The sequence below is a fragment of the Tricharina praecox genome, assembly GCF_024521635.1.
Source record: "Tricharina praecox strain CBS 144465 chromosome Unknown BZA05scaffold_8, whole genome shotgun sequence".
Lineage (NCBI taxonomy): Eukaryota > Fungi > Ascomycota > Pezizomycetes > Pezizales > Pyronemataceae > Tricharina > Tricharina praecox.
The window spans coordinates 404100-417199 of record NW_026250410.1 but is presented as its reverse complement, the minus strand read 5'-3'; the positions used below and the strand labels follow the sequence as shown (position 1 = coordinate 417199).

Below are 13100 nucleotides of genomic sequence, written 5' to 3'. Positions count from 1 at the left end.
AAAAACTTCAAATATATGTACAAAAAAGAAGAAGAAGTCTAAGTGATTAAGTAGTGTCGTAACCTTGTCCCATCGTCCCATCATCCCATCATTATCATCATCGTCATCGTCATCCCCAAAACACCCCATAAACAGAAACATCCCAAAACAGAAAACAGAAAACAAAACCGCTCCCGCTAAATTAAACGAAACAAAGCAAACAAGTGAAAAGCATGGAATAAAAGAACCGTGACCTGTCCCACCGTGTAGACTCCGCCTCGTCCCTAGATCCTACCCACATACCTCTCCATCTCATCCTTACACACGACCCTGATCTTAACCAAACACGACCTCGCTCCCTTCGAAGTCTTAAACAGCCCGGGAAAAATCATCATGCCGACACTCCTCTGTCCCGCCGTCGCCGTATCACGCCCATTCGTCTTATCCTCCATCATCCCCGAAAAGTTAACAGGCGTATCCCTATTGACCACGCGCGCGTAAACGACGAGGAACCCCGCGGCCTGCGTCCGGAATGCGGCGTCGAGGCTCGCCGCTAGCTGCAGGATCCCGAGCAGGTCCGACTTCAGCTGCTTGCTGCTGCGCTTGCTGCTGGCGAATTGAAGGACGGTGCTGCAGAGGTCTGAGGCCGCCTTGCGGAGCAACGCGGGGTCGGAGGGAGGCGGGAGTTTCGAGGGCGCTGCGGGGCGGTGTTAGTAGAGAAAGAGGGATGGGGATGGGGGACGAACTCAACAGCTCCGACACAGCGAGCCCGACGAGGCCCTCGATGACATGTCGATGCAGTGTTTTATCGGCGAGGACGCGCGCAACATCGCCCTGCAGCACGACGCGCTGCACCTGCGTGCGCACTTCGGCGGGGATCTGCGATTTCTGCTTTGCGCCCCCGCTGCCGCCGCTGAGGAACTCCGACGACCATGTCCGCACTTTCATGTATAGCTGGTTGTATTGCTGGATCAGTGCGAAGTCGTCCACCGGCCGTATTGTGGCTGCGTGCGAGATCCCGATCTTTGGGTGGGGCTCGGGAACACGTTTTTCGGTCGTGTATTGGAGGGTGCCTGATGTCGAGTTCGTCGGTGATATACGTGCGTTGGGATCCCAGGAGCTGGTGTCTGCGCCGGCTTTGGAGCAGGAGAGGCCCATTGTTTGTTGCTGCTGCTGCTGCTGCTGTTGGGCAGTGGGCTTTGGTGTTTGTTTTCTTGTCGATTGAAGATTGAAGGTTTACGGGCTGTGGAAACCGATATGATCCGAAAGGGCTGCAGGACACAGACATCAGCTTCTTATATTCATCTTCATGTTCTTCCGGAATTCACCGGGTGGAGGGATTAGGGGAGCGGCACATAGGACACAGTCCATAGATCGTAGCAACAAGCTGTTGAGTGCCATTGCGGCGGGGATGAGTGGCTTGAGGCCTGAGGCTTGAGGTACCTGTGAGGACCACTGACCGCTACCCTGCTGGTTGGAGGAATTACTGACCGCAAGTATGTATGATATGTATGATATGTATGGTAAAAGGCAGACTCGCTAAGCTGTGGAGACAAGCAAGCAGGCAGGCAAAGCAGGCAGAGCGTTTTTGCCGGGTGGATATAAGGTATTGATAGATGTGCAACGGTTTTCCCAGCTGTCCGCCCTGACTAGTGATGCGCGGAGATGGGGGTTGACGGGTGTTAAGAGGTGAAGAACGGGAGGACTAGACCGTGATGCTCACTCGGCTGTGTTGTATTTTTTTTTGTGAGGGGAGGCAAACAGGCTGTGGTGCTCATCTCTACGTGCAGGACCATTACCCTTTTAACGTTTTTGTTTGGTGATGTGGTAGAGGTAGGTACCGGTATGTAGGTTAGCAGACGTGGTGAATGATAGTAGGTAGGCAGGTGTGGAGGGACCCGGGGGGCCTGTCGTCTCAAGTTCTTCCCTCAAGTCACGCCGTGAGCAAAAAAAGAACACCGCCCCGCATTCCCAGTGGTGAGAACCAAACAGGCCGAACACTGACACTCGCTCATGACTAGCGACGCCTCTTGGACTACAAATACGCAGCGCACCCCCGGCGGGTTTGGGAGGGAGGGAGATTTCGAAGGACCGGCCAGCCACCAACGCCCACCACCGCCCAGTACTATGCCCGCATGACCATGTATTGTACAATACTTGGATCCCCCCTCCCCTCTCCTTCCCCCGGGTGGGATCCTTCAAATAGATGAGCCCGCACTCGAAGCACTGGAGCCCGACGCTGGACGATGTGCAGTCGGGGGACTGTTGGATTGGCCTCCATGGCGATCCATCCCTCCGACCAAAATTCCGTTCTGGCCGTGTGCAGTGCAGTGCAGTGCAGCAAGCGCTCGGGTGATTGGCAAGACGCTACGCTACGGTCCACACACGTGTCAGGATGCTGCTGCTGCCGCCCGCTTCATGCACAAACATAGAGTTGAGTGAGGACTTACACGAGTTAGGTAGAGTGGAGTGAGCGGAGTGAGTGGAGTGGTGAGTAAGATATATAGAGTATCATATTTTCGCAAATCCCGCCAGGGACCAACCGAATTCATGTTTCATCCCAGGCTGCACCGCGCCGTGATTGATCCGCTTCGAAGGGCCTTTCTGCGGGGAGGGAGGGGCGGATTATGCACGGTTCAACTGGCCGATAATGCATAGTGCACTCTTCGTTGCACATCGGACCCTGCTAGGCTGCTTCGTTCATTCATGCGAGGCGGGGGTTACATGCGGACTCGCTGCCTCTGTATGGTCTGCCGACAACGCGAGGCCGGATGATGGTGTGTGCAATACCTTGCTGACTAGCACACCCGCTGCCGAAACCATTGGTGGCTCGGGCAGGAGCTGCACTGTTGACTTCGTTGGGGAATTCGGGCGTACGTAGAGTGCGATTCTGTAGAATGGTCGAGCAGCGTGTCAGCTCCACACTGGATCCCCCAGAGACGGGTGCTGCACCTTGACGTCGTCCGAAGCACCAAAGTGCCGAAATGCTGGCATCACCGTCGTATATCCGCCCCAAATTGAATGGATGTTTGCGGGCTGGTGGGCTGGCAGGCTGGCAGGCAGTCGGGTGCAGTACCCGAGGCGATCAATGAAGTTGTTGACGACGACGAACAACTGGATCGCATCGCGAGTCGTTTCCTTCCTTCCGGACTTGCTTGGGCCCGAAAACGAAGGCTAGAAGAATCTTGTGCTTCTAGCGATGGCATGTCTTGCATTGAGCATCCGATGGTTGTGGACTGATGGGAAAATGTCTGTATGTCTGCATGATGTCTGTCTGTTCGTGACGTTGAGTGTGCATCCGACTGCGCTGCGGCTCGCGTGCGTGAGGTAGGTATTTGGTACGTACCACGTCGAATACATACGAGGACGAGCGTAATCCGAACAGCCTCAGCTCAGCATCAGCATCAGCATCGGCGATCCTATATATTTATTTCCGTTGGTGTCTGTTGGCTGGAGGTGGAGGGGGAGGCGAGAGAATCGCAACGCCCATGACAGCGGTGGTTGTCGATGTTTGGCCGGCATGGCAACCTGGGAAGATGCAAAAGCAAAACTATGGAATGGCGTAGGAGACGAGATTCAGAGATCCATACCTACGTGCAACATCCAAAACACCATGAATCGAGTTTCCGTCAATCCTCGTCCCAACTAACTAACTGCCCGCGTATTGTCAGCGTTCTACACTGGCTGGCCACAGTGCGCACTGCAAGAAAGGCAGCCTACCTACATGATCACCGTGAGACGATAAGACAATTGCAAAGGCAGGAGCGGCCAACGGCCAGCCTACTCCGGAAGCTGTAGAGTATGTAGGAACGATGTGCAACGACTGTCTACATATGTACCGCGCACTGCACGACCGCCCAACAGCCGTCTAATATATCTTGTTGGTGGACCGTGCCTCCAACCTCCTACCTCAACCTCACCTCACCAAACCTCACCAAACCTCACCAAACCGCCATCGTAGAAGCACATCGCGGCCCTTATCAACATTCCTCCCATTCGCCATTCGCCATGACTGCCATCTCGATCTCAATCCGAACTGCCATTGGCCACGTCACGGCACATCATGGCACATCACGCCTCGCAGCCATTGGCCCATTGGCTCAGCACCCGCTGCAGCCGAGCCCTGTGTACTTCGGCTTCTGCTTCTGCTGCTGCTTCTGCTTCTGCGCCTTATGGTTACTCTAAAGTATATACCTGTGTACTTACCTACCTACGTACCCGGGAAGCCAAAGCGGCGTGCATCGTCAGTACGTGTTCGCCAACAACTCGACGCCGCAGCCGGGCAGGTGGGCGAGCTTTACTTGTCTTTGGCCTGATATAGAGCCTGCGTACGAGAACCGGATCCTAAATCATCACAAACCCAAACCATAACCCCGCAATACGCAATTCTCAGGTTGCGGTTGTGTAGGTTATGTACAAATGTAGTGTGCGATACTATACTGCGGGGTGATTGTGGATCATGCTGCCCGCCTGCAGGCAGATAGGTTGTCTGTCTGTCTGTCTATCAGAGGAACCTCTAAGAGCATTATTGCCCTCCATTGCCCTCCATTGCCCTCCATTGCCCTCCATTGCCCTCCCCCCTCCCCCCTCCCCCCTCCCCCGTCCCCCTCCCCCCTCCTCCCCGCACACACCCTCGTGGAAAAGAGCCGCCGCGGCCCTACCTTTCCAGCCCTGAGGCCTGAAGTTCAGGTATATATCGGGCGTGACCTTTTGTCCGTCCCCCCCGCCGGGCTCACTTATTCCAACCGAACGGAGATTTTGCCCTATCGAAATATAGTCGACGACGTATAATACCACATGTAGTTTTACGACGCCGAGATGCAGAAGACAGAACTGGTCATTGGAATCGACTTCGGGACTACGTACTCTCCCCAATCCCCATCCCCCCGCCGCCCACTCCCTTGCTGACGTTCTGTCCGGTGTATCCAGCCACTCAGGCGTCTCCTGGGCCCTCAACGACAACACGCGCGAAATCCACATAATTGACAACTGGCACGACCCTGAGGCGGTGAACCGCACGGCGCACAAGGTTCCCACGGCGGTGACGTACGACACAAAGGCGCCGCACAAGCTGCAGCACTGGGGATACCCCGCCATCCGCCGGACCCGCGCGAACAAGAAGCGCAACTCCGAGCCGTTTACGTGGTTTAAATTGCTGCTGCAGCCGCCGACGTACAGTGCTTCACCGGCGGCAGAGACGGGGGGAGGGGGTGGAGGGGGAGGCGGAGGTGGAGGTGGTGGTGGAGCAGAGCTGGCCAAAGTCCAGCAGCTGATGACCGCGTACGGCAAGACGGTGAACACGGTGGTGGTGGACTTCCTCGGCGAGCTATGGAAGAGCGTGCAGAAGGAGCTGAGCGCCAAGCTGCGGAAGGACTGGATGGAGATCTATGATTTCCGCGTTGTGCTCACGCTGCCCGCCGTGTGGACGCCGCAGACGATTGGGCTCACGAGGGAGCTGGCGAAGCAGGCGGGGCTACCGGAGAAGCGCACTGAGTTGCTGCCGGAGCCGGAGGCTGCCGCGCTGGCTGTGCTGAAGACCACCACGGAAAGGTGCCATCTGAAACAGGGCGATGTGGTCACCGTTTGTGATGCCGGTGGCGGCACGTGCGATCTGATCACGTACGAGATCATTACGCTGGAGCCGCTGCAGGTGAAGGAATGCGTAATCGGGGAGGGTGCGTAACCACAGCTCCAGCATTTCAAGCTTTTTGTTTTTTTGGCCTGCAAGATACTGACAGCTCCCAGGCGGGTTCTGCGGCTCCGTCTACCTCGACTACGCCTTCGAAGCGTTCGTACGCAAGCTGGTGGGACCCACGCAGTACAAGAACCTCGACCAGCGTGACAAGCACGACATGATGCGGCGCTGGGAGATGGGGATCAAGCCGATTGTCGAGTACAACCACAAAAAGACGGGCCGGCTCACTATCGACCTAAGAGGAGTGAAGGATAATATCCCGCAGGGGATAAATGATGAGACTATTACGCTCAAGCCGTATGTTTCCCTAGCTACCACTGGGGGGAAGACGGAGGAGGGGGAGGAGGGGGAAATCTGACATAGTACAGGAAGGATTTGAACGCCGCGGTCTTCCACCCCACCTGCGAGAAAGTCCAACGACTGGTGGAGCGTCAGCTGGCCATGTTCACAGACAGCAAACGCACGCAAGCGGTGCTCCTAGTCGGCGGCTTCGGCGAGAGCAATTATCTGTACGAAAAGCTGGTAGCCCGCTTCGGCAAGATGGTGCTGAAAGGCGACAATGCGTTTGTTCCCCTCCCACTCATTTACTCCCCCGCCCCGGACGCTGACACCCCACCACCAGCTGGTCCGCGGTCTGCCGTGGCGCAACAATGTGGGGCCTCGAGCGATGCCGGAGCCGCGACAGCAGCGAGAAGATCCCGATGATCCAATCTCGGGTATCGCGGTACTCGTACGGGATCGTGAAGATGCCGGTCTTCGACCCGACGGAGCACCAAGCGAACGAGACGATCTGGGACAGCGCGGATGGGTTCTGGCGCGCGCAGACGATCGAGTGGCTGCTCAAGAAGGGCGACGAGATCAAGGACGGCAGAAAAGTCCGCGTCGAGGAGCAGAGAACAATACAGGTCCGCTTGTTCGACTTTGGCTGCAGGAAGTTCTATGACATGTTCCTCTACTGCGCCAACGATAATCCGCCGTCGTCGTTTACCAATGGTCCCTCCCCTCCCCTCCCCTCCCTTCCCTGCCCCCCTCCTCCCCCGCCCAGCTAACCCCCCGAACAGAAGTCAAAGCCCTCGGCTACCTCCCGTGGGAAGTGGACTGCAAGCGGGTGCGCTGGTACGAAAAGGGCATAAACGAACCGTACACGGGCAAGCGCTGCCGGAAGTTCAAGTACACGCTCGAGCTGTCGCTCGGGCCCGCCACGATGGAGCTTGGAGCGCAGTACCGAGGGAAGAAGGCGGGCATGGTCGAGATGCCCTACGATAAGGAGTTTGATGTCGACGCTGCAGTGGGGGAGGGCGCCGTGGACTGTTTTGGGTAATTATACATTCCCCCCGTGGATGGATGGAGGATGGAGGAGGGAGGATGATTGGCTAAACGGTAAACGCGAATTGTGCTTATAGTGATACAATGTGACCGGCAGAATGCAAGCGCCAGCGCAACGTTGGACGATATGATTTCACCAACCGTCAACCTGGGGAGGTAGGCGGGTATTTCCCATCATAGTAGTTGTCTGTATTCTAGCGATTTCCTTATGTTTATGGGTTGGGGTTTTGGGTGGGGGTTCGGTCTGTTTGGTCTGCTTTTTTGCTCTGTATTTATGGATGAGGGAGTTTTGAATTGGACGGTTTTTTTGGGGTTCATCATATTGCACTCGGCCATTTTCCCGGTTATGGCATCGGAAGTTACTTACTTGTGTCCCCATCGGGGGCGGCGGGAGCGGGAGCGGGATCGGGGGCAGGGATGGGGAACGAGAATGTACGAGTGCCAGTGCAAGTGCGGTTTGCTTCGTTCATGTTCAATACTCATTCCTTTTAGCTTTCTCATTTGCCGCGTCCACACTGGCGTGCAGGCGGGAGGGGGAAGGTAACGGACTCTATGTATGTGTGTATTCTACTAGTATTTGGAACTATCATGCTCCGAGTCCCGAGTTCCGAGTCCCGAGTCCCGACCCGGTCGAATATACCGTAGGATGACCCCCCTTGGGCCACCGTCTCATGAGTCACGCACGATGACTCGCCTGCTCCTATCTATCAATCCATCTATCTACCCCGAGCTTCAAACTTGCCAGACCATGTAGAACTGTTGGAATAGGTATTTGGGTAGACGGGAAGAGATAATCCCTTCCATTCGATACAGCAACAATATCATCGGCGTTATATACAGACTGAGGTGCTGCCGAAGGTTTCTCGTCCCCCGACAGCACTGGGTGTCGACAGCACTGGATCTCGACCGCCAGCCCGCCGCGCAATCATATGCGCGTCGACACTCAGTATCGACTCTTGATCGCTCGCCACGAAACCTTATTCGTGCTCACATCTCCGGGCGATGGGCGTCCAAAGTTTGGCAGGGACGTCCGTTGTTCAGTGTTCCGTGCTCTAGCCTCTACCCGGTTCTCGGGAAGGAAGGAGAAGCTGGCCTGCTCTCGACCTACTCGAGTGTTCCAGTATGAAGCAAAAGCCTCCTCACAATAAAGTATAAAGTATAAAGTAAAATTCGCAAATCGCATTCTAACATGCATGTGCATCTAACCTCTAAGTAGAGTGACCTGACGTAACAAAAAGAAGAGTACCCCATAACAAAGTGCCAAAACCTTTTAAGTTAAGTTATTCCCATCGCCCTAGCTAAAGAGTTAAAAAAAAAGCGCAATTACTCAATCTCCCCTTCCTGCACCGCACCACTCCACCGTCCGTCTAAGTCCACACGACTCTGCCCTCCGCATACTCCTGCTCCAGCAGACTAGTCGCCACAAAGCTAAAGCCGCCGAATGGATTCTCCTTCGCCTCGGCGTACGAGGCGGGGAACGCATGGCCGACAGCGGGACTGAGCGGCTGGGTGGTAAACTCCATATCGAAGTTCTCAGCCAGGAGCGGGTCGGTGACGAGGGGCTGAATGGGTGGCACGAGTTCCCTGGCCTCGAGCTTGACCCAATCGATCTTGCGGAAGAAGCGGTGTTTCTTGATGGTGGGCAGGTCCTTGGCGAGGTTGTAGCCGAGACGCTTCTGTGGCTCCTTGCGCAGCAGGCGGTTGATGAAGTCCTTGGCGTCGTTCGAGAGGTAGCTGGGGAGCTGGAGCTTGCGGCGCTGGATTCCGGCGTGGACTTTCTCCGGGGTGCTACCCTTGAAGGGAAGGTCGCCGGTAAGCAGCTCGAATGCCAGGATCCCAACGCCCCACCAGTCAACTTCCGCGCCGTACTCGGAGCCATCGTCGGTGAGTACCTCCGGGGCCATGTAGCCGGGCGTCCCGAGGAGAGAACTGCATCGCGAGCTCTCGCTGCTGACTTTGCTGAGGCCAAAGTCGGTGAGGAGGAGCTGGCCCTCGGAGTCGAGAAGGCAGTTTTCGGGCTTGAGGTCGCGGTAAACGACGCCGACGTTGAGGTGCAGGTGCGAGAGTGCCAACACGAGCTGCGCAATGTAGTAGGAAGCCGTGTCCTCGCTGAACATTCTAGTTTCCGCGAGATGGTGGAACAATTCCCCGCCTTGTGCGTACTCGAGAATCAAGTACAGCTTCTCCTGATCCTGGAAGGCGTAATACAGCTTGACCACGTTGGGGTGGCGGACAGCTTCGAGAATGGATCTCTCAGTGATGGTCTGCTCGATAACCCTCTTGTGGACTACGATGGAAGCCTTCTTAAGCTGCTTCTGCGCGTAGAGCCGACCGCTGGGCTTGTGACGAACCAAAAGTACCGTGCCGAACCTGAAGGCAGTATTAGCATACAGTCATCAATAAGAAATACGGCACAACTTACGCTCCCTTTCCCAAGCATTTCAAAGGCTCGAAATCGTCGGCAGTCACCTTCTTCCTGGATGGCGACGCGTCCCTCGAAGTGAAGGCCGAGTCCACATCTTTGGAGACGTAATCCTCGTCGATGGCGACTTCATAAGCAACCATCGGCTCATCGCCGCCGTTCTCCGAAGACGCCGACGTATCACTCCCTCTTCCACCGATGGTGACAATATCGCCCGGGTGAGCCAGGCTCAAAAGCGACGACAGTCCCGATCTCGGCGGCGAAGACGCAACAGAACTAGGCGACGAAGAATCGAGGCTGCGCTTGATGTTGCCCCAAGTGTACTCGGCGTCGGTTGGAGCCGTAACGTTGAACTGCTCGCGAAGAGAGCTAGTCGACGGCGAGGCCTTGAGGGTGCGCGGGAGCAGAAAATCCGGCCTCTCGAGTCCGGCCGTGCTGACACCCGTGGCGCGGTTGTTTGCACCCTTGTTCTTGTTCTTGTTCTTCTTATTCTTCTTGCGTCCGCGCGATGCGCTAGCTGCCTCGGCTGCGCGTTCAGCCGCGATGTCACCTGCGTCGCTGGGTGCGCGTGACGAGGAGCACGAGCTCGCCAATAGCAGAGCGAGGCCGCCTTTCGCGGTACCTGTGGACTTTCCAGCGCGCGTAGGAGCATCGAGAAGACTAGCGAGACTGCTGCCAACCGCCGAAGCGCTGGTGCTCGCGGTCTGGGGCGCTCCACGAAGACCCGAAGCGGGCTTCAGAGCGGGCGAAGCTTTTCCTCCCAGACGTGGCCATTCCTTCTCGAGGAGGGTCGCGCTTTCGGGGTTGCGGTTGTTGCGCGGGGCTGCCGTGTTGCCGTTCTGGGAACTAACCCCTTGTTCGTCGTCGAAAGCGAAAATCGCCATGATCCAAGAGCTTTCGGATGCGTGCGTCGGTTTCGTAGACCGAGGAAAGCCTTTAGCTAGCTAGATGTTGATTGTGGTTGAAGGTGGTAGAACCGCTCGACCGAAGTCGAGCGGGAATTAAGGGTGCAACTTAAGGCGCTTCGTAAAGCGCCGGTGAGGTTGAATGGCGACCTTCGTTCAGGGTCGAAGGAGAGCGTCACCGAAAACTAACAGCTGGAAACCGACGGGGCGAGAAACAGAAACGACGTTGGCGAAGGCGCGTGTAGGATTTACTGCCATATGGGTATGTGCGAAAGTTGGAAGGTAGGGCGCGTCGAAACGTGGCAGGTGAGGGTGAGAGTTGTGGTTGTTGGGGGGAGGGGAGGGGGAATGGTGGGTGAGAGGAGGTTTGAGGGAGAGAGGGAGCTTGGAAGCAGGAACAGCGTGGGTCCTTCCTGCGAATTTTTGGTTGGTGGCCGTCCAGCGAGCAGTCAGCAGCTAAAATTAGGCAGGAGCTGTGCCAAGCGCACATCACCCTTTCCCCACACAGCAAAAAAAAGGAAGAAATTTGAGTGAGCATTAAATCACAGCGAATCAGCCCCTGATTCATGTTGCCCGCCAGGAACGGATGTCTGAATTGATTCGATGGCTCTGAGTGCATTCATACTCATACCTGCACTTGAGTCGAGTACAAGTCATCATAAGGTGTTCGCTGGCAGAGGACGTCAACAACTCCTTAAGAGACCGAACACCCAGCCTTATTTTGCGGGGAAGGCCAGCATAAGTAGCCAGCCCTGTGGGGCATGTGACGACAACTGTCCGTGCGTGCCCGTGGTCGCTTTCCACCAGACCATTGGCCTTCATCGGCCCAAAATGCCGCGGAATAATTACATTTACCCCGCTCGAGAGAAAAACACAAACGAACCAGTACGGAGTAAGCATGGCAATAAAGTAGAGAAGTAGAGTACCTAGATCCGTTGACTTTGCTCGCAAGGGTAAAAAAAGCCCTGAAAACGACCCGTACATCCGCCCATAATCATTAGAGTAAGTAAGTGGGAGATACAATGTACAGACAGCAACGAACAATATATACCACCAAAGCCCATAACCAGAACAACACCACCAAAGCCCCTACTCAAAACAATACCGCTGAAACCAGGAACCAAAAAGAAGCCCTCCACTCTCCGCCCTATGCCATGTTTTCCGTCATCCGAGTCCCCTCCTTGTAGTTCACCCTTTCGCCGGCCATGTGATTGCGTGCCAACTTCCCCTCCAGGCGCAGCACGCGAGTCGAGAACCATTCGCGGAACCAAACCAACAGCCACACGACGAGGAAGAGAACGCAGCTGGCCACGAAGATGCCAAAGATGTACCCCACCAACGAGCCGGCGCCATTGGTGGGATCGAGGAAGTCGTACGTGTAGAAGTTCTGCGTGGCGTGCGTAACATAGGCCAAGCCCAAGTAGCACGCTAGGAAGAGGACGTTGAAGACCAGGTGGATCCACGGGGGCCGCTCGACTCGGCTAATGAAGATCTCGAAGAGCGAGAATCCAGTGTTCATCATGTGCACGGAGATCTATGAAGCGTTAGACACGGGGGGATGGAGTGCACAGAGGGATGGAGTCAAGACGTACGTTGGACCACGAGGTGTATGTATTCGCGAACGACGACGCATCGGCGAGCAAACCCCAATAAACGATAGTACTGAACGCCATTGGGTCAGTCAAGGGTTTGAGAATCGTGGATTGCGAATTGCGGATTGCATATCGCAGACCGGAGCGAAACGAGTATACATACACTACGAGGGAATAACTACACATAGTAGTCCACAAAACACCATGGAACAGCTGGAGGATCCTCGGCCAAGTCTGCAACGGCGCAATCCCCCTCCTGGAGTAGACGAGTCCATGGAACCCCGCAAACAAGAAATAGAACCCCATTGACCAGTAAGTGATATTGGTGAAAAAGCTCCAATGCTGCTCGATCTGCGTGGTATCGCCAGCAACACGCGCGCGCACCAATCGGTAGACATTGGTGGTGAAGATGTAGACGCAGATCAGGAGGCGCACGCACGCGAGCACGCCCGGCGGCAGCACGTACGACGTCTGGAAGCGGTTCGTAACATCGAACGGCTGCGTGACGTGGAAGAGGCGGTAGAATTTCGACATCGCGACGGCGCAGTGTCGGGGGTATGGAGGTGGTAGTTAGATGGACGCCGCAAACCGGGAGCAAGGTCCTACGCAACGGTATAAGTAGATTGCGACGGTCAACCAAGCACTTAGTTGCGTTCCACGGCAGATTGCTATGCATGCATACCTCTAGATATATACTCAGATATGGCACCTTACCCTCGCGAGCGTCAGGATGGCAGTGTCGTCTGAAGACTGTAGCTGATATGTAAAGTGACGAAGACTCAGAGGCGGTGCCAACCGATGAGATGGATAACTCTGTATGTAAGGCAGAGAGCTGCGGCCATATCTATGTAAGAAAGTGCTGACCTCCTAACCACCCATAGTTACCGTACCTATGCTGTGGAGTCGCCCAGCGCAGTTTTTTCGAACCCAACCACCCATGCGCTTGATGAAGTGTTCCATGGCCCGCCCAAGTTAGCATAGGTACTTACGCAAGCTTTTGCTTTTTCGCGTGACGGTCCAGGCCGTGCAACACATCGATCTTCCATTCACCTTCCAGCGCGTCGACGCCTTCTACATACATAGCGATCCTGCTACTTGACTGGTATGCGTGTAGAACCGAGCATCGTACACTACATACATACACGACATACATAATGCCCGCGCCCATCCACGCGATGGTC

The 13100-nt window shown here is 55.6% G+C and overlaps 8 protein-coding genes across 8 annotated transcripts; 4 read left to right on the top strand and 4 right to left on the bottom strand.

Annotated features, from left to right (window-relative positions):
• Positions 1-263: 263 nt before the first annotated feature.
• Positions 264-1137, bottom strand: BZA05DRAFT_443737 (uncharacterized protein; the record flags this gene model as incomplete). Its single annotated transcript, XM_051486867.1, has 2 exons — positions 264-676; positions 726-1137. The coding sequence occupies 2 exons, from the start codon at positions 1135-1137 to the stop codon at positions 264-266; spliced, it is 825 nt and encodes a 274-aa protein (XP_051340730.1).
• Positions 1138-1501: 364 nt separating this feature from the next.
• Positions 1502-2720, bottom strand: BZA05DRAFT_260550 (uncharacterized protein). The gene is made up of 2 exons (XM_051480124.1): positions 2430-2720; positions 1502-2346 (listed from the first exon to the last, which is right to left on the bottom strand). Exons 1-2 carry the CDS (start codon positions 2529-2531, stop codon positions 1783-1785), a joined length of 666 nt encoding a protein of 221 aa, XP_051340729.1. The 5' UTR covers positions 2532-2720; the 3' UTR covers positions 1502-1782.
• Positions 2521-2916, top strand: BZA05DRAFT_260533 (uncharacterized protein). The gene has a single exon (XM_051480123.1). It carries the CDS (start codon positions 2630-2632, stop codon positions 2858-2860), a length of 231 nt encoding a protein of 76 aa, XP_051340728.1. The 5' UTR covers positions 2521-2629; the 3' UTR covers positions 2861-2916.
• A 1661-nt stretch (positions 2917-4577) lies between these two features.
• Positions 4578-7586, top strand: BZA05DRAFT_393560 (uncharacterized protein). The gene is made up of 7 exons (XM_051483234.1): positions 4578-4841; positions 4909-5654; positions 5725-5971; positions 6043-6237; positions 6297-6667; positions 6736-6991; positions 7078-7586. Exons 1-7 carry the CDS (start codon positions 4798-4800, stop codon positions 7088-7090), a joined length of 1872 nt encoding a protein of 623 aa, XP_051340726.1. The 5' UTR covers positions 4578-4797; the 3' UTR covers positions 7091-7586.
• On the top strand, positions 7075-7586 carry BZA05DRAFT_260337 (uncharacterized protein). The gene has a single exon (XM_051480121.1). It carries the CDS (start codon positions 7209-7211, stop codon positions 7542-7544), a length of 336 nt encoding a protein of 111 aa, XP_051340727.1. The 5' UTR covers positions 7075-7208; the 3' UTR covers positions 7545-7586.
• A 781-nt stretch (positions 7587-8367) lies between these two features.
• Positions 8368-9607, bottom strand: BZA05DRAFT_335428 (kinase-like domain-containing protein; the record flags this gene model as incomplete). Its single annotated transcript, XM_051480768.1, has 2 exons — positions 8368-9370; positions 9423-9607. Coding segments are annotated over 2 exons (1188 nt in total), but the record flags the coding sequence as incomplete, so codon positions are not given.
• A 9-nt stretch (positions 9608-9616) lies between these two features.
• On the top strand, positions 9617-10436 carry BZA05DRAFT_260325 (uncharacterized protein). Its single transcript, XM_051480120.1, has one exon. It carries the CDS (start codon positions 9729-9731, stop codon positions 10368-10370), a length of 642 nt encoding a protein of 213 aa, XP_051340724.1. The 5' UTR covers positions 9617-9728; the 3' UTR covers positions 10371-10436.
• Positions 10437-11040: 604 nt separating this feature from the next.
• On the bottom strand, positions 11041-12846 carry BZA05DRAFT_393555 (uncharacterized protein). The gene is made up of 4 exons (XM_051483233.1): positions 12602-12846; positions 12083-12521; positions 11920-11989; positions 11041-11861 (listed from the first exon to the last, which is right to left on the bottom strand). Exons 2-4 carry the CDS (start codon positions 12451-12453, stop codon positions 11475-11477), a joined length of 828 nt encoding a protein of 275 aa, XP_051340723.1. The 5' UTR covers positions 12454-12521; positions 12602-12846; the 3' UTR covers positions 11041-11474.
• Positions 12847-13100: the final 254 nt, after the last annotated feature.

What these genes read in the sequence shown, in the direction of transcription:
- BZA05DRAFT_260337 (XM_051480121.1), top strand. Translation starts at nt 7,209, where the DNA reads ATGTTTATGGGTTGGGGTTTTGGGTGGGGGTTCGGTCTGTTTGGTCTG.
- BZA05DRAFT_393560 (XM_051483234.1), top strand. Translation starts at nt 4,798, where the DNA reads ATGCAGAAGACAGAACTGGTCATTGGAATCGACTTCGGGACTAC. An exon ending in GGAATCGACTTCGGGACTAC is followed by an intron (nt 4,842 to 4,908) that starts GTACTCTCCCCA and finishes CGGTGTATCCAG; the next exon opens with CCACTCAGGCGTCTCCTGGG. An exon ending in GGAATGCGTAATCGGGGAGG is followed by an intron (nt 5,655 to 5,724) that starts GTGCGTAACCAC and finishes GACAGCTCCCAG; the next exon opens with GCGGGTTCTGCGGCTCCGTC.
- BZA05DRAFT_260533 (XM_051480123.1), top strand. Translation starts at nt 2,630, where the DNA reads ATGCATAGTGCACTCTTCGTTGCACATCGGACCCTGCTAGGCTGCTTC.
- BZA05DRAFT_260325 (XM_051480120.1), top strand. Translation starts at nt 9,729, where the DNA reads ATGTTGCCCCAAGTGTACTCGGCGTCGGTTGGAGCCGTAACGTTGAAC.
- BZA05DRAFT_260550 (XM_051480124.1), bottom strand. Translation starts at nt 2,531, where the DNA reads ATGAATTCGGTTGGTCCCTGGCGGGATTTGCGAAAATATGATACTCTA. An exon ending in CTCCACTCTACCTAACTCGT is followed by an intron (nt 2,347 to 2,429) that starts GTAAGTCCTCAC and finishes ACCGTAGCGTAG; the next exon opens with CGTCTTGCCAATCACCCGAG.
- BZA05DRAFT_393555 (XM_051483233.1), bottom strand. Translation starts at nt 12,453, where the DNA reads ATGTCGAAATTCTACCGCCTCTTCCACGTCACGCAGCCGTTCGATGTT. An exon ending in TGTAGTTATTCCCTCGTAGT is followed by an intron (nt 11,990 to 12,082) that starts GTATGTATACTC and finishes AATGGCGTTCAG; the next exon opens with TACTATCGTTTATTGGGGTT. An exon ending in CATACACCTCGTGGTCCAAC is followed by an intron (nt 11,862 to 11,919) that starts GTACGTCTTGAC and finishes AACGCTTCATAG; the next exon opens with ATCTCCGTGCACATGATGAA.